Below are 18042 nucleotides of genomic sequence, written 5' to 3' on the forward strand. Positions count from 1 at the left end.
AAAACAATGTAGACTTTTGTTTTAAATAGTTTATAGTTCAAGATCATAGAGTTCCAACTCAGTTATTCTTATAAACATCAGTTATCTGTGTTCTTGGGAAGCACAGAAAGACCAATTCATAGTTTTGATTTGAGAGGTGGTCAAAGAACTTGCACACCTACCAAGGCAGTCAAGGCTTTGATTGGTCAAACCCTGACCTCTAGAGGTCGGATTTTGCACTGCATCATGTTCAACTTGGGGTTTTTGGTTTTTCTTCCTCCAAGATTGCCAGATTCTGTATTTATGTTGATTTCTCTTGAAGGTGCCTTTAAACTCCTAAGATGACTTTAAGAGGACTTAGTAAACAATAGTTCTGGATTTCTATCCGAAGTTAATCAACACTTTATCTCTTCAAAATCTGTGTCTCCAATTTCATACCAAAAAATAAGTATTTTTAATTAAGTGATGCAGTTTGGCATAGTGAGAAAGCCCTAGACTTGAAGTGGAGGGTCTTCTTACCTCTTGATAGCCCAGGGGCGCTTCTGTACTGTAGGAATAGTAATAATAAAAGCTTCACTGTGGTTTTTAGTATTAAACTAAATGATATATTGTACATGAAGTTGTATTAACTCTGGAAAAGTACATAAATATTGGGCAGTAATTTTTGCCGTTAGAATATTTTACACAAGTGAAGGACGCTTAAATCCTTCTGTATGGGTCTCATGCTGTTTCACTTCTTCGGTTTATTTCACTTAGACTTCTCCAACAACATAGCATAACCGAGCTTCATCACAATTTCTTAATTTCCCTCATTACCTATGCCTTCTACTCACTTGCCTCAGAATTGATATCTGTCAGTTGTTCCACTAGTCTAAAGTGTACCAAGGGAACCTTCTGGGAAAAAAAATAATAATAAAACTTTAATTTTGTGAGCATGAGGATTCTGTTGGCTCCGTTGTCCATCCCTGACTTTTACTCTTGCTGTTTCAGATTTACTACTGGAAGGCACAGAGTTTATCAACCAGAAACAGACGCCATATTGAGAAAAAGATCCTCACTTTCCAGGGCAGCAAGACTCATGGCATGTTGCCTGGGCTGGAGCCCTTTAGCCACTACACACTGAATGTCCGCGTGGTCAATGGGAAAGGGGAGGGCCCAGCCAGCCCCGACAGGGTCTTCAATACCCCGGAAGGAGGTAGGGTGGGCGTGTCACTGAGATCCTAGCAGCGTGTGGTGCATCCTGAGAGACTTTGCGTGACCGATGGGCCCCCAAAGAAAGTATATTCTGGAAGCCAAGTGTGATTTTCCCACAGATGAACACAGCACACACAGAGCTGACAGAGTGTCAGCTCATCTAGGGCCTGAGGGTGTGGGGAAGGCTTCAGAGGATTCCCTAAAACCCCCTTTCACTTCACTTAAAATTTTTCTCCACAGTTAATCACACGGTCAAAAACCTTGCTAATTTTTTTTAAACTTTTAAAATTTTTATACAACTTTTTTTTTTTGGCTGAGCTGCATGGCTTGCAGAATCTTAGTTCCCCGACCAGGGATTGAACCTGGGCCCTGACAGTGAAAACTCCAAGTCCTAACCATTGAACCACCAGGGAATTCGCTATTTTTATACAATTTTTAAATGTTACTTTCCATTTCCAGTTATTACAAAATATTGCTTATATTCCCCATGTAGTAAAATACATCCTTGAGCCTGTCTTTGTTTTTTTTAACATCTTTATTGGAGTATAATTACTTTACAGTGGTGTGCCAGTTTCTGCTTTATAACAAAGTGAATCAGTTATACATATACATATGTTCCCATATCTCTTCCCTCTTGGCGTTTCCCTCTCTCCCGCCCTCCCTATCCCACCCCTCTAGTTTCATTAGGTCCCATTTGTTTATTTTGTTTTTATTTCCATTTCTCTGGGAGGTGGGTCAAAAAGGATCTTGCTGTGATTTATGTCATAGAGTGTTCTGCCTATGTTTTCCTCTAAGAGTTTGATAATTTCTGACCTTACATTTAGGTCTTTAATCCATTTTGAGTTTATTTTTGTGTACGGTGTTAGGGAGTGATCTAATTTCATACTTTTACATGTGTCCAGTTTTCCCAGCACCACTTATTGAAGAGGCTGTCCTTTCTCCACTCTACATTCCTGCCTCCTTTATCAAAGATAAGGTGACCATATGTGTGTGGGTTTATCTCTGGACTTTCTATCCTGTTCCATTCATCTATCTTTCTGTTTTTGTGCCAGTACCATACTGTCTTGATTACTGTAGCTTTGTAGTATAGTCTGAAGTCAGGGAGCCTGATTCCTCCAGCTCCGTTTTTTGTTCTCAAGATTGCTTTGGCTATTCAGGGTCTTTTGTGTTTCCATACAACTTGTGAAATTTTTTGTTCTAGTTCTGTGAAAAATGCCATTGGTAGTTTGATAGGGATTGCATTGAATCTGTAGATTGCTTTGGGTAGTAGAGTCATTTTCACAATGTTGATTCTTCCAATCCAAGAACATGGTATATCTCTCCATCTATTTGTATCATCTTTAATTTCTTTCATCAATGTCTTATAATTTTCTGCATACAGGTCTTTTGTCTCCTTAGGTAGGTTTATTCCTAGATATTTTATTCTTTTTGGTGCAATGGTAAATGGGAGTGTTTTCCTGATTTCATTTTCAGATTTTTCATCATTAGTGTATAGGAATGCCAGAGATTTCTGTGCATTAATTTTGTATCCTGCTACTTTACCAAATGCATTGATTAGCTCTAGTAGTTTTCTGGTAGCATCTTTAGGATTCTCTATGTATAGTATCATGTCATCTGCAAACAGTGACAGCTTTACTTCTTCTTTTCCGATTTGGATTCCTTTTATTTCCTTTTCTTCTTTGATTGCTGTGGCTAAAACTTCCAAAACTATGTTGAATAAGAGTGGTGAGAGTGGGCAACCTTGTCTTGTTCCTGATCTTAGTGGAAATGCTTTCAGTTTTTCACCATTGAGGACGATGTTGGCTCTGGGTTTGTCATATATGGCCTTTATTATGTTGAGGAAAGTTCCCTCTATGCGTACTTTCTGCAGGGTTTTTATCATAAATGGGTGTTGAATTTTGTCAAAAGCTTTCTCTGCATCTATTGAGACGATCATATGGTTTTTCTCCTTCAATTTGTTAATATGGTGTATCACATTGATTGATTTGCATATATTGAAGAATCCTTGCATTCCTGGAATAAACCCCATGATCATGGTGTATGATCCTTTTAATATGCTGTTGGATTCTGTTTGCTAGTATTTTGTTGAGGATTTTTGCATCTATGTTCATCAGTGATATTGGCCTGTAGTTTTCTTTCTTTGTGACATCCTTGTCTGGTTTTGGTGTCAGGGTGATGGTGGCCTCGTAGAATGAGTTTGGGAGTGTTCCTCCCTCTGCTATATTTTGGAGGAGTTTGAGAAGGATAGAAGTTAGCTGTTCTCTAAATGTTTGATAGAATTCGCCTGTGAAGCCATCTGGTCCTGGGCTTTTGTTTGTTGGAAGATTTTTAATCACAGTTTCATTTCAGTGCTTGTGATTGGTCTGTTCATATTTTCTGTTTCTTCCTGATTCAGTCTTGGCAGGTTGTGCTTTTCTAAGAATTTGTCCATTTCTTCCATGTTGTCCATTTTATTGGCATAGAGTTGCTTGTAGTAATCTCTCATGATCCTTTGTATTTCTGCAGTGTCAGTTGTTACTTCTCCTTTTTCATTTCTAATTCTATTGATTTGAGTCTTCTCCCTTTTTTTCTTGATGAGTCTGGCTAATGCTTTATCAATTTTGTTTATCTTCTCAAAGAACCAGCTTTTAGTTTTATTGATCTTTGCTATCATTTCATTCATTTCTTTTTCATTTATTTCTGATCTGATCTTTATGATTTCTTTCCTTCTGCTAACTTTGAGGTTTTTTCTGTTCTTCGTTCTCTAACTGCTTTAGGTGCAAGGTTAGGTTGTTTATTCGAGATGTTTCCTGTTCGTAAGGTAGGATTGTATTGCTATAAACTTCCCTCCTAGAACTGCTTTTGCTGCATCCCATAGGTTTCGGGTCATCATGTCTCCATTGTAATTTGTTTCTAGGTATTTTTTGATTTCCTCTTGATTTCTTCAGTGATCTCCTGGTTATTAAGTAGTGTATTGTTTAGCCTCCATGTGTTTGTATTTTTTACAGATCTTTTCCTGTAATTGATATCTAGTCTCATAGTGCTGTGGTCAGAAAAGATACTTGATACAATTTCAGTTTTCTTAAATTTACCAAGGCTTGATTTGTGACCCAAGATATGATCTCTCCTGGAGAATGTTCCATGAGCACCTGAGAAAAATGTATATTCTGTTGTTTTTGGATGGAATGTCCTATAAATATCCATTAAGTCCATCTTGTTTAATGTATCATTTAAAGCTTGTGTTTCCTTCTTTATTTTCATTTTGGATGATCTGTCCATTGGTGGAAGTGGGGGGCTAAAGTCCCCTACTATGAATGTGTTACTGTCGATTCCCCCTTTTATGGCTGTTAGTATTTGCCTTATGTATTGAAGTGCTCCTATGTTGGGTGCATAAATATTTACAATTGTTATATCTTCTTGGATCGATCCCTTGATCATTACGTAGTGTCCTTCTTTGTCTCCTGTAATAGTCTTTATTTTAAAGTCTATTTTGTCTGATATGAGAATTGCTACTCCAGCTTTCTTTTGGTTTCCATTTTCATGGAATATCTTTTTCCAACCCCTCACTTTCAGTCTGTATGTGTCTCTAGGTCTGAAGTGGGTCTCTTGTAGGCAGCATATAGATGGGTCTTGTTTTTGTATCCATTCAGCCAGTCTGTGTCTTTTGGTGGGAGCATTTAATCCATTTACATTTAAGGTAATTATTGATATGTATGTTCCTATTCCCATTTTCTTAATTGTTTTGGGTTTGTTATTGTAGGTCTTTTCCTTCTCTTGTGTTTCTTGCCTAGAGAAGGTCCTTTAGCGTTTGTTGTAAAGCTGGTTTGGTGGTGCTGAACTCTCTCAGCTTTTGCTTGTCTGTAAAGGTTTTAATTTCTCCATCAAATCTGAATGAGATCCTTGCTGGGTAGAGTAATCTTGGTTGTAGGTTTTTCTCCTTCATCACTTTAAATATGTCCTGCCAGTCCCTTCTGGCTTGCAGAGTTTCTGCTGAAAGATCAGCTGTTAACCTTATGGGGATTCCCTTGTGTGTTATTTGTTGTTTTTCCCTTGCTGCTTTTAATATGTTTTCTTTGTATTTAATTTTTGACAGTTAGATTAATATGTGTCTTGGCGTGTTTCTCCTTGGATTTATCCTGTATGGGACTTGCTGTGCTTCCTGGACTTGATTAACTGTTTCCTTTCCCATATTAGGGAAGGTTTCAACTATAGTCTCTTCAAATATTTTCTCAGTCCCTTTCTTTTTCTCTTCTTCTTCTGGAACCCCTCTAATTTCGAATGTTGGTGCGTTTAATGTTGTCCCAGGGGTCTCTGAGACTGTCCTCAGTTCTTTTCATTCTTTTTTCTTTATTCTGCTCTGCAGTAGTTATTTCCACGATTTTATCTTCCAGGTCACTTTCCAGGTCACTTATCTGTTCTTCTGCCTCAGTTATTCTGCTATTGATCCCATCTAGAGTATTTTTAATTTCATTTATTGTGTTGTTCATCGTTGCTTGTTTCATCTTTAGTTCTTCTAGTTCCTTGTTAAATGTTTCTTGCATTTTCTCTGTTCTATTTCCAAGATTTTGGATCATCTTTACTATCATTATTCTGAATTCTTTTTCAGGTAGACTGCCTATTTCCTCTTCATTTGTTAGGTCTGGGGGTTTTTATCTTGCTCCTTCATCTGCTGTGTGTTTCTCTGTCTTGTCATTTTGCTTATCTTACTGTGTTTGGGGTCTCCTTTTTGCAGGCTGCAGGTTCATAGTTCCCGTTGTTTTTGGTGTCTGTCCCCAGTGGCTAAAGTTGGTTCAATGGGTTGTGTAGGCTTCCTGGTGGAGGGGACTAGTGCCTGTGTTCTGGTGGATGAGGCTGGATCTTGTCTTTCTGGTGGGCACGTCCACGTCTGGTGGTGTGTTTTGGGGTGTCTGTGGCCTTATTATGATTTTAGGCAGCCTCTCTGCTAATGGGTGGGGTTGTGTTCCTGTCTTGCTAGTTGTTTGGCATAGGGTGTCCAGCACTGTAGCTTGCTGGTCGTTGAGTGAAGCTGGGTGCTGGTGTTGAGATGGAGATCTCTGGGAGATTTTCGCTGTTTGATATTATGTGGAGCTGGGAGGTCTCTTGTGGACCAGTGTCCTGAAGTTGGCTCTCCCACCTCAGAGGCACAGCACTGACTCCTGGCTGCTGCACCAAGAGCCTTTCATCCACACGGCTCAGAATAAAAGGGAGAAAAAGTAGAAAGAAAGAAAGAGGGAGAGAGAGAGAGGGAGGAAGGAAGGAAGGAGGGAAGGAAGGAAGAAAGAAAGAAAAGAAAGAGGAAAGAGCATAAAATAAAGTAAGATAAAATAAAATAAAGTTATTAAAATAAAAAATAGGGCTTCCCTGGTGGCGCAGTGGTTGAGAGTCCGCTTGCCGATGCAGGGGACACGGGTTCGTGCCCCGGTCCGGGAAGATCCCACATGCCGCGGAGCAGTTGGGCCCGTGAGCCATGGCCGCTGAGCCTGCACGTCCGGAGCCTGTGCTCCGCAACGGGACAGACCACAACAGTGAGAAGCCCACGTACCGCAAAAAATAATAATAATTATTACTATTATTAAGAAAAAACATTTTTTAAGGAAAAAAAGAAACGGACGGATAGAACCCTAGGACAAATGTTGAAAGCAAAGCTATACAGACAAAATCTCACGAAGAAGCATACACATACACACAAAAAGAGGAAAAGGGGAAAAAATAATAAATCTTGCTCTCAAAGTCCACCTCCTCAATTTGGGATGATTGGTTGTCTATTCATGTATTCCACAGATGCAGGGTACATCAAGTTGATTGTGGAGATTTAATCCGCTGCTCCTGAAGCTGCTGGGAGAGATTTCCCTTTCTCTTCTTTGTTCACACAGCTCCCGGGGCTCAGCTTTGGATTTGGCCCTGCCTCTGCGTGTAGGTCGCCAGAGGGCGTCTGTTCTTCACTCAGACAGGACGGGGTTAAAGGAGCCGCTGATTCGGGGGCTCTGGCTCACTCAGGTGGGGGGAGGGAGGGGCACGGAGTGCGGGGCGAGCCTGCAGTGGCAGAGGCCGGCGTGATGTTGCACCAGCCTGAGGCGCGCCGTGTGTTCTCCCGGGGAAGTTGTCCCTGGATCCCGGGACCCTGACAGTGGCTGGCTGCACAGGCTCCCCAGAAGGGGCGTGTGGATAGCGACCTGTGCTCGCACACAGGCTTCTTGGTGGCGGCAGCAGCAGCTTTAGCGTCTCATGCCCGTCTCTGGGGTCCGCGCTTTTAGCCCCAGCTTGCGCCCGTCTCTGGAGCTCCTTTACGCAGCGCTCTTAATCCCCACTCCTCGTGCACCAGGAAACAAAGAGGGAAGAAAAAGTCTCTTGCCTCTTCGGCAGGGCCAGACTTTTCCCCGCAGTCCCTCCCGGCTAGCCGCGGCGCACTAATCCCCTGCAGGCTGTGTTCCCGACGCCAGCCCCAGTCCTCTCCCTGTGCTCCGACCGAAGCCCGAGCCTCAGCTCCCAGCCCCACCCGCCCGAGCAGACAAGCCTCTCGTGCTGGTGAGTGCCGGTTGGCACCGATCCTCTGTGCGGGAATCTCTCCGCTTTGCCCTCCGCACCCATGTTGCTGTGCTCTCCTCCGTGGCTCCAAAGCTTCCCCACTCCGCCACCCGCAGTCTCCGCCCGCGAAGGGGCTTCCTGCTGTGTGGAAACCTTTCCTCCTTCACGGCTCCTTCCCACTGGTGCAGGTCTTGTCCCTATCCTTTTGTCTCTGTTTATTCTTTTTTCTTTTGCTCTACCCGGGTACGTGGGGGAGTTTCTTGCCTTTTGGGAGGTCTGAGGTCTTCTGCCAGTATTCAGTAGGTGTTCTGTAGGAGTTGTTCCATGTGTAGATATATTTCTGGTGTATCTGTGGGGAGGAAGGTGATCTCCGTGTCTTACTCTTCCGCCATCTTCCCGATTCCCCCTTGCACCTGTCTTACCTCCAATAGTCTGTACCTCCCAGTCCCTCCCACTGGTAACCACTAGTTCATTCTCTGCATTTGTGAATCTGCTTCTTTTATGTTGTAATCACTACTTTATTGTATTTTTTAGATCCCACATATAAGCACTATCATACAGTATTTATCTTTCGCTGTCTGGCTTATTTTACTTAGTATAATACTCTCCAAGTCCATCCATGTTGCTACAAATGGCAAAATTCCATTCTTTTTTATGGCTGAGTAGTATTCCATTGTGTGTGTGTGTGTGTGTGTATGTATGTATAGATAGATAGATAGATAGATAGATAGATAGATAGATAGATAGATATACCACAGCTTTTTTATCCATTTATCTGTTGATGGACACTTAGGTTGTAGAATCTTGCTAATTTGATGCTGACTTGGGTCATTAGCTTTCTGACCTGAAGCGAGTCATACAATTTCTCTAAACCTCAGTTACCTTAGCCAGAAAGCATGAGAACTAGATGTGATCACCTAAGAAAAACATCTGGAAAGGAAGAGAATCCTCTAGGTTGTAGTTTACTTCTTTCTCAGTGCACCTTTGCAGTTCATGCTAGCATGGAACTGAGTTAGAAGGTTGGCCGTCTTGACAGAATGTGTTGGGAAGAGAATGGAAGCGTCATTGCAAGTGTGGGCCATGCAAGGGGTGGAGGAAGGGAGAACCACACACAGCTGATGTGGGAGCGGGGGCCGGAGGGGTCAGGACACGGACACCTGGGAGCCTAGTGGATGAGGAGAGAGGACCATGTAGTAAGAAAGGCACCAGCATGGCCTTTGCTTATCTTGAATTTTGCCTCAAGCCAGTATTGAAAATGATCCAGATAGCTGCTGTGGATTGCTTAGGTCTTTTTTTTTTTTTTTTTTTTTTTTGTGGTACACAGCCCTCTCACTGCTGCGGCCTCTCCCGTTGCAGAGCACAGGCTCCGGACGTGCAGGCCCAGCAGCCATGGCTCACGGGCCTAGCCGCTTCGCAGCGTGTGGGATCTTCCTGGACCGGGGCACAAACCCACGTCCCCTGCATTGGCAGACGGACTCAACCACTGCGCCACCAGGGAAGCCCTGGTCTTTTTTTTTTAAATAAACATTTTGGTTACAATTTTATTTTAGAGGACAATTCTTTTTTATTAAAGTATAGTTGCTATACAATATTATGTAAGTTACAGTCTTTTTTATGACTGAGTAGTATTCCACTGCAGATATGTACCACATCTTCTTTATCCATTCATCTATTGATGAACACTTAGGTTGCTTCCATGCTTGGGCTATTGTAAATAATGCTGCTGTGAACGTTGGGGCGCATGTATCTTTTTGAATTAGTGTTTTTGTTTTTTCCGGATATATACCCAGGTGTGGTTAAAAGCAGGTCACAGACAAACCCTGTCCTGCCTCCTGGTTGAAGGGCTCATGGTGTTGGCAGCTACCCAACAGCCTCTGAGAATCGTCTGTGTCCACCTCCCGTCTCATTACAATGCCTTGTCCTCAGCCTCGTTGCTCCTTGGAGGCTTAGGGCTCCTTCCACTAGAGGCTTTCGCTAGTGAGACCCTGCACTGGCCCTTTACGTGGCTCAGGGGAAGGTGCCATAGAAAAGAGAACCAGGGGATTAAAGAACAGACAGGAGAAGAGTAGTCTGTCCAAAGGTAAGAAACAGCATGGCTCCTTCAGGGAACAGTAAGTCAGGCAGCCGAGAACGGTGAGAAAAGGGAGGAAGGTCAGCTAGGGAGGACCAGAATGATGGATGGTGTTAAATGCTGTGGATATTAACCCTCAAGCCAGAAGCTCTTAACCTGAGGATGGTAGTCTCTTCAGGTGTCGATGAATGGGTTTAAGGAGCTCCATGAACCCCCTAATATTATATACAAGGTGCGTATATTTTTCTGGGGAGAGTTTGTGGCTGTCATCAGATTCTCAAAGGGGTGATTTGCGGAAGCTTAGAACTATGGGCCAGGACTGTTCTAGGCAAAGGCCATCGAGGGTCTGAAGGGGGGCAGTGGCATAGCAGGGTGGGTGCAGCAGGATTTAGTGTCCCAGGTGATGGTGGAAATGAGGCAGAGGGGGAAATTCAGCTCGACTGCCTGGTTTCTGGCTAGAGGGACAGGAGGGTTTAGGGAACATGGTAGGTTGGGTAGAGAAGGTCACGGTCGTGAGGGAGGGCTGCCATCATCCATCATGCTCTGAGGAGGTGGATAAAAGACCAGGCATGTTTCCGCTGGTAATTTGCCAGCCTCTGCCACGGACAACCTGACACCCTGCACTCCTTTCCCAGAGCCAGGGGTGTGCCAGCACCCGGGCTGTTGTCCATCACTACGAGCTGCCGGGCGTCTCTCAGCTGTCCGGATAAAAGCTTCTCTGCGCTTGGGGCGGGGGCTGGCTCAGGCCCAGAGCCCGGCAGCCAGGGTGTTCTGACAGTTTGGAGACACCTGATTTGTTGGAGAAAACAGTCTTTAATAGCCCAGAAAGAACATAGCTGCTTCTACTCAACAGTCTGGTTAGAATAGTTCCACTCAGTCACTAGTTCACTTTTATTAAGACCCCATTCACGAAACAAACAAGTACCATCTCTTTTTAAACCATTGGTTTGGGTCCATATAAAGGCAAAGCCCTTATGTATTTGGAGAGGATGGTTTTAATGAATCTAAATGGAAATGGTGAGGAAAAGCGCAACAGGTTTCTATTAACGTATTTTCAGCTGAATCAGGAACAAAACTGAGTTACAGAGGACAAAAATCTTGGGGAATTCCCTGGCAGTCCAGTGGTTAGGGCTCCACACTTCTGCAGGGGGCACGGGTTCGAACCCGGGTCAGGGATCTAATATCCCGCATGCCGTCTGGTGCAGCCAACAAAAAAAAAATCTTGATGAGTTGTGTGGACCTGGTGAAATATTTCACTTTAATACAGTTTGAAACATTCAGAAACCTTTGTGTTGACTGTATGTCTCATTTGAAGTCCCCAGCGCTCCATCCTCTTTGAAGATTGTTAATCCAACGCTAGATTCTCTTACTTTGGAATGGGAGCCACCGAGCCACCCGAATGGCGTTTTGACAGAGTACACCTTAAAATATCAGCCAAGTAAGTTACGGGGAGAAGGTAACAGGGAAATATGGTTTACGAAGGAAAGAAACTGTTATCTTAAAATACAAACGGGGTATTTCTTTACAGATGTAGGATATATACATATACCTTCAAGTGTCATTCTAGAAGGAACTTCAAATCATACTTTTTAAAGAAAAATGACATGTGCTTTTGAAAATTAAATAACGTGTAGAATAATACAGACCTTGAGCACGGGGTTTAGGTGCGTGCTGTCATTATGTATGTAGGCGTCATGTATTGTATAACCAGCGAATGGTAAGAAGAGGGGTTTCTTTGGCACAAGGCCTCTGAAGATGAGATTTAGGGTTATCTAACAACCCATGACTCCACCTGCAAAAACAAAGACATGAGAAATGCTATTGCGATTCCACCAGAAAATTTTCCCAGCTTAGAAGCCCATGGAAAATGTATTTCCCCTTGTTACACCATATTATAGGATTTTTTTTTATGGTTTATCCCATAGTTGATTTTTTTATATTTAAAACGTATGCAAAAACAAAATTAAATATCTATGTATATATATTTACATATATACATACATATATTAATATATGTATTTGAATTAGAATCGCAGTGTGGACCTTGAGATTATCTTTTTAAAAAAGTTTTATTGGAGTATAGTTGATTTATAATGCTGTGTTAGTTTCAGGTGTACAGCAAAGTGAATCAGTTATACATATACATATATCCACTCTCTTTTTAGATTCTTTTCCCATGTAGGCCATTACAGAGTGTTGAATAATGTTCCCTGTGCTATACAGTAGGCCCTTGTTAGTTATCTATTTTATATGTAGTAGTGTGTGTATGTCAGTCCCAATCCCCCAATTAGAGGACTATGTAAGGTTATCAACTATGTCGGACAAAGAGTGAGTAGGATTACAAAAGTCAGTGTAGTCCAGGTTTAACATTTTTGGTTGACACATTTATTTACGGTAGTATTCCTACAGCAATGAATGGGGAATGCACTTTGTCCTTTTTTTTTAATGGAGGTAACATTGGTTTATAAAATTATGTAAGTTTCATGTGTACAACACTGTATTTTGACTTCCATATGCACTACAGCGTGCCTACCACTAAATGTTTAGTTTCCATCCAGTTGACCCCTTTACCCATTTCAACCTCCTCCCATTCCCCTTCCCTTCTGGTGACCATTGTTCTGTTCTCTGTGTCAGTGTGTTTGTTTTCGTTTGGTTTGTTCATTTATTTTATTACTTTATTTTGTTTATATTCTTATTGACAGTTAACAGCACCCATGAATTAGGCCCTCTGGTGGATTTGAAAATTCCTGCCAACAAGACCCGCTGGACTTTAAAAAATTTAAATTTCAGCACTCGGTATAAATTTTATTTCTATGCACAAACAGCAGCAGGATCAGGAAATCAAATAACAGAGGAAGCAATAACAACTGTGGATGAAGGTAAGATGGGTATGTATAAAATCCATATAACTAGACGTATCGTGAGACAAAAATCTTTAAGTTTATGCTTTTTCTTTCCTTCTTACCATGGAAGTATCCATGTTACCCAATTAATAGAAACGCTTATTTGTAACCTCTCATTCTGATACATATATATAAGCAGCTATTTAATTCATACTGGAATAATGATTTGATGTTTGTTTTTTAAGTCCCTATGAAATTTTTAAACTTACAGTAAAATATTGAGGTGAGAGTGGGAAATTACAGTATTTTGCCACACTTAAATTCAGAGTTCACGGCAATGTTTTTTCCTATCTACAACTTTACATATATACACACATACACATCTGTGTAATACACACACGCACACACAGACATGCATACGTATACACAAATAAATATATGTAACTGTGGTTCTGATCTTGATTCACCAGAAAGTAATTTGCTAGTCTACATACTAATTTAGGTTTTCTAGCAAGGATATCAAAACAGTTATTAAATAAAGCATTTACTTTGTGTTTGAGCATGGGACTTCATAGTTTGCTATGCCATCTGGTACAGAAAGCAAAAGAGCCCCATTAAATGTATTTAGAAAAAGAATGAACACTTCCTTTACTACTTTTAAAAATGATTTTGAAAAACTTGAGATTCGATGAAAATGATCAAAAGCATTGTAAAAGATTTTGCATGTCTCTAAATTGTAGAATTGCTTAAGGATCATTTATCTGATTATCTTCCATAGCATAAGAAATTGACATTTTTACCCCAAAATTGGTTTGAAATCTCCTAAGCCTTCTTACATAATAGGCAAGTATGAATAAAGCACTTTAAGTAATGTGGGGATTTGATTGCTGGTAAGTTTGGGAACAAAAACGTACCTTTGTCCCCTGTACCTGATGTGGCACACTCCATTCTTCTTGCATGCTTTAGCATTCTAAGAAGTGTTTTTATGTAGCTTTACATGCTAACTATATAGTGTCCTATTTCTGTTTCCCTTCATGAAAGCTGGTATTCTCCCACCTGATGTAGGTGCAGGCAAAGGTAAAATCATTCAACTGCATGACTTTCTACATGTGTGAAATTTGCCATGTTAACCGTGGGGAAGTGCAGCATGGGTTAAAAGAGAACATATTTAAAATAAGCTTTGAAGCACCAAAAGGAAGATGAGATCCTGCAAGATCTTGACTTTAAAATTCATGTCTAGTCCTTTTTACAAGGAGAAAGCCACCCATTGAATTCACCTTTTCTCAAGACTTATCCCAGGTCCAAATCCTAATCTTGGCTTTTAGTGCTATGTCCGTGGCTAGACCAGACAGGACCCAAACTGTACCTTTGCCACAGACCCTCATGATGGTCATACCGTCTATGAAGGGTTCAGAAATGTTAGTCCTGTGATAAAAACAGCCAGTCAGAAATCAGACCAACCGAGCTTCCTGTTCTAATCTGATTTACCTGTACTCCTGCTAGACACAGTGCACACGTTGCTGGCATCACACTACACTGTCCACCTGGAATTTCAGCTTAGCCGTACTCCAGCTGCCCTGGGACTGAAAACCTCCCCAGTGGGATCCCCTCTGACCAAGTGTTCAGGCAGCCCGCATGCTCTGCTCAGCTGTGTTATTCCATTTCTGTCTTCGCCAGACTGCTTAAGTCTCCTCCTGGGGCAGAGCCGACAATCACAGTGAATTACTCTTGTTCTCCTGTATTGCTCACAGCTCTCTGGATGAGGAGGACTGGTTGGGAGAATGGTGCCGGAATGAAGTGTAGTATTTCTTCCACCCAAAGATCCCCCAGTCTTAGACTCTTGGCTATTGGTAGATTTGTCAGCTTTTTAGGGAGCAGTGGAGGCCGCCCTGCCTCACATGGCACTGTTCTCATATAGAGCACCCCTGGCCAGGGATTTTCTTGGGCTTTGACAGACTAAACAAGTACAAATTGGAATGAAGAAAAAGTCGACCAAAAGAAATAAGGGCTTTGCCCTAAGTTGTTCAAATCTTGGGAGCTTAGGCCTGGTCGTATCTTCTCTTTTCGTACAAATCTTACATTCAGAGTCTTGGTAAATTTTAAAATGTAGATCAGGTAGATTTGGGAATGATTAAATAAGAACTGTAACCATTTTCAATCATCTTCATAATGTTTTATAGATGTTTTTACCCTTGAAAGAACAAAGTTGTAAACATTCAAAATGTTTAGGTCGTGGAAGGATGGAACCTCTCTTTTATAAGTGTGCTTCTTTCTGCAGATGATTAGATATCCATTAAAATCCGTGGTGGTCTTACAATAACTTACTGCTGGGTTCCCCTTAGACCCTTTCATGGAAGCGTTCCAGAGAAAGCGTCGCCTCTTTCCCTGTGCAGCGGCCATGTCGCTGGGGCTCAGCCTAGAGGCAGTAGCCGATTACTTGAGCTGCAGCAGGGCGGTTTGTGTTTTCCGTTGACTTGTCATATTGGAAGAGGACGTGCATGCCCCTGGAAAAAAACATCACCCGCTGATTTTAACGAATTCAGACTAACTAAAACAAATGTCAGTTAATATAGTTGAGGTTTTACTGTTTGATGTTACTAAATTGAATTGTGAATTACTTCTGATTATAGAGACAAGCAAAAAGAGAGTCTCCGAAGGTTCCTAAGCCCCCAGTGTTGAAATCTGGTGGGACTCAGATAAAAAGAGAAATGGTGTTTCAATTTTTTTTTTTAAAGCTAAATCTAACCTTCTTTTCTATATTGTTTCATTTCATAGTGCATCAGTAAGTGAACATTGCTTACATAAAATGATAATATTTTACCATGATGAGACTTTAAACTGCTTGAGAATAATTTTTCCCTGGGTTTCCCTTCCTTAAGAATATTTCTTTTTTCAATCTAGGAATGAATTCTGTCCTCTTCTCTGTTTTCCTTCTTTGTGTAGAGTGTAGGGACTCTCTGGGAGACAAGAAAGATAAAAGTTCTCCACAATCCTTCCCAATTTTAGTATTTTTAATATATCTTATATATATATATTTTTAATCTTTTATATTTTAATTTGAAGCAACACGAAAGAGAGTAAGTAAGAGATGAACCATTGAGAGAAAAGAGGTGTGATATCCTTGGCTATAGAAGCATCAGCCTCTAGGGATTTTCACTCACTTCTGAAGAGAGGAAAAGAGATGGCTTGGAGTTTACATTTTTAAATTTTCTTACAGATTTTAAGAGAGGTGAATGAAACCCAAGCTTCCAAATATACAATTACATTGTGTACATTTTGTATACAATTACAAAATGATTATCTAAACCATGAAGTAGAAGCCGGGAGAGTCCAGTTAGCTGTATTGTGCCAGGCTTACGCTTTTCCTTACCGTTATCCTCAGTTTGAGCATGGAAATAGGTACTCGAAATCTTCAGGAGTCACTTCCTTTGGTCTGTGTCTTTGTTTGGTCAAAACTCTCAATATCGGTGTAAGAAACAGTAGATGTTTGGCTCCTTTTGTTCAATTTCTTTGTCCCTTTAAATAACTTCAGGGTCTGGGGTTCTAGGAAATAGACCTGTGAATGCATCTATAGAAATGAATTGAAAACACGCAGATAATGGATTTGACTTATGGTCCCAGTATTGCTGATGGATGGACACTGCTTTATCTGTGGGTTATTATCTGCTTTCTCACCTTGGGACCAGTCATCAGGACACTTTTGTCAGGTGACTAGTTGGGGCACAGGAATAGGGAGAAACTAACTGGAAAGTCAGGAACTGAACCTGGCTCTTGACCTAATTAGCAGCCGACTGTGGTCGAACAGGACAGAGCACAGGAGGGCACTGAGGCGCTGGTGACGAATCCTCTCTGTGGTCAGACTCTCACTGTATCATTATACCAGAGTCCACTGCACAGCTACCACTTAGGTCAAGAAAAAAGGCCAGTGAGTAAAACTCAAGTTTAAAGTTCACAACTTTATTTGGCCTGAACCAAACCAAACCGAACAAACAAACAAAACAAAAATCTCCAACTATATAGAAGTTTCAGTCAATCAACAGCTCATGTCTACCTGGCCCATAAAAACCATCAGCCTTTTTAAGGCACTGTGTGTTAGCACAGTAAGGCAGACTCTGCCTTTGATGTGCTTACAGTCTGGCAGGTAAGACAACAGATAAAAAAAGAGTGAAAAGAGATGGAATTTGAACAAAATGTTACCTGAGCTTAGAGGAGTGAGCCATTTATTTTGCCAAACAGGATCAGGAAAAGCTTCCCAAAGAAAGTAATATAGAACTTGAAGGACGGATAGAATTTTGGCAGATGAGTCAGGGGGGTGGGGTGTATAAATTCTTAGGAGAGGGAATAAGCCAAGGCATGGGGTTTAAAAATCCACAGGATGTTTGGGTTATACCCAGCGGTCCACCTGCGAGCAGAGGTAAGCCATCCACGTTTGAAACAGGGAAGTGACAGGATCAGAGATGTAGTTTCAGAAGCTAAAACGTAGGTAACCACGCTGGTGGGCTGTACAAAGAAAGACTTAGAGTAGGAAGAGAGATTAGATACAGATTTAAGAAAGCCTAGAGGAGAAAAGACACTAGCACATCCAAGGAAACATTGCCTGGCCTGTCATAGGTGCTCAGTGAGAGTTAGTTCAGTAACTGCATGAGTGGGTATTAAAAGCAAGGAAGGTTAGAATTCTCCATAATAAAAGGGGCCAAGCCACATAACCTTAGAAATTGCACTGTCTTCTCTGGGTGTCTTTAAAAATAAGCTGAGGGACCAGAGCATGTGAACGTTTATGAGGGACCAGAGTATGTGAATATGAGGGACCAGAGCATGTGAACGTTTCTGTTGAATATGGTATAGCTGGCAGTAAGAAATGACTTTGTTACCCGGTTTTTAATTTGGGGGCTGCATTTGAGGAGATTGAGAACATTTTCAGGATGTACTATGGATCATCTTGGAAAATAACTTGACCCAAATAAATGGATCAGATGTATCTGAAAAAATCAGAGCGAACCATCAACCTATATATTTTATACGTAACTAGGAATCTCTTTGGTTCGTGTTATTAAATACAAGGGACATAGTAAGTTCCATTGCATATGTTATTTTCAGGTTGTGGTACCTAAAACTGTTCTTTACCCACGACTCGTAAACAAGAGTGATAATGAATAATTATATTCCAGTGTTTAATGGATTCCCAAGTCAGGCGCTCTACTACATCCTCGCCACATCTACTAGGACATGGCGCAGCTTTAGTTTTCAGCAGTTTATGAGAACCCAGTGCCCCCTCCCTAATGAAGTGTGCTCTGCACGTTATGAGCTGGGTGGCCAGTGAACGTTTGTGACAAAATGTTGAATATAGTCCAACTTTCTGTTTAGGCCTTTATCATGCAAATAAATATTAAAAAAAAACAAAAACAAACTGTGGGTTTAGAAAAACCAATACTTGGGAAAGGTTGAATCTAT

At 41.4% G+C, this 18042-nt stretch overlaps 1 protein-coding gene across 20 annotated transcripts in view; it reads left to right on the forward strand.

Moving 5' to 3' along the window:
* Positions 1 to 18042, forward strand: part of NRCAM (neuronal cell adhesion molecule) — a 320573-nt gene that overhangs the window by 279346 nt on the left and 23185 nt on the right. For 7 of the 20 annotated variants that reach the window (XM_067745908.1, XM_067745897.1, XM_067745905.1 and 4 more), the window contains 4 exons: positions 970 to 1174; positions 11064 to 11186; positions 12451 to 12636; positions 13633 to 13668. In XM_067745908.1, the coding sequence (XP_067602009.1) occupies positions 970 to 1174; positions 11064 to 11186; positions 12451 to 12636; positions 13633 to 13668 (550 nt within the window). The remainder of the gene's footprint in view (positions 1 to 969; positions 1175 to 11063; positions 11187 to 12450; positions 12637 to 13632; positions 13669 to 18042) is intronic. The other 13 variants (XM_067745914.1, XM_067745919.1, XM_067745906.1 and 10 more) reach the window with 3 other exon arrangements.

This window comes from Pseudorca crassidens, chromosome 8 (genome assembly GCF_039906515.1).
Source record: "Pseudorca crassidens isolate mPseCra1 chromosome 8, mPseCra1.hap1, whole genome shotgun sequence".
Taxonomy (NCBI): domain Eukaryota; kingdom Metazoa; phylum Chordata; class Mammalia; order Artiodactyla; family Delphinidae; genus Pseudorca; species Pseudorca crassidens.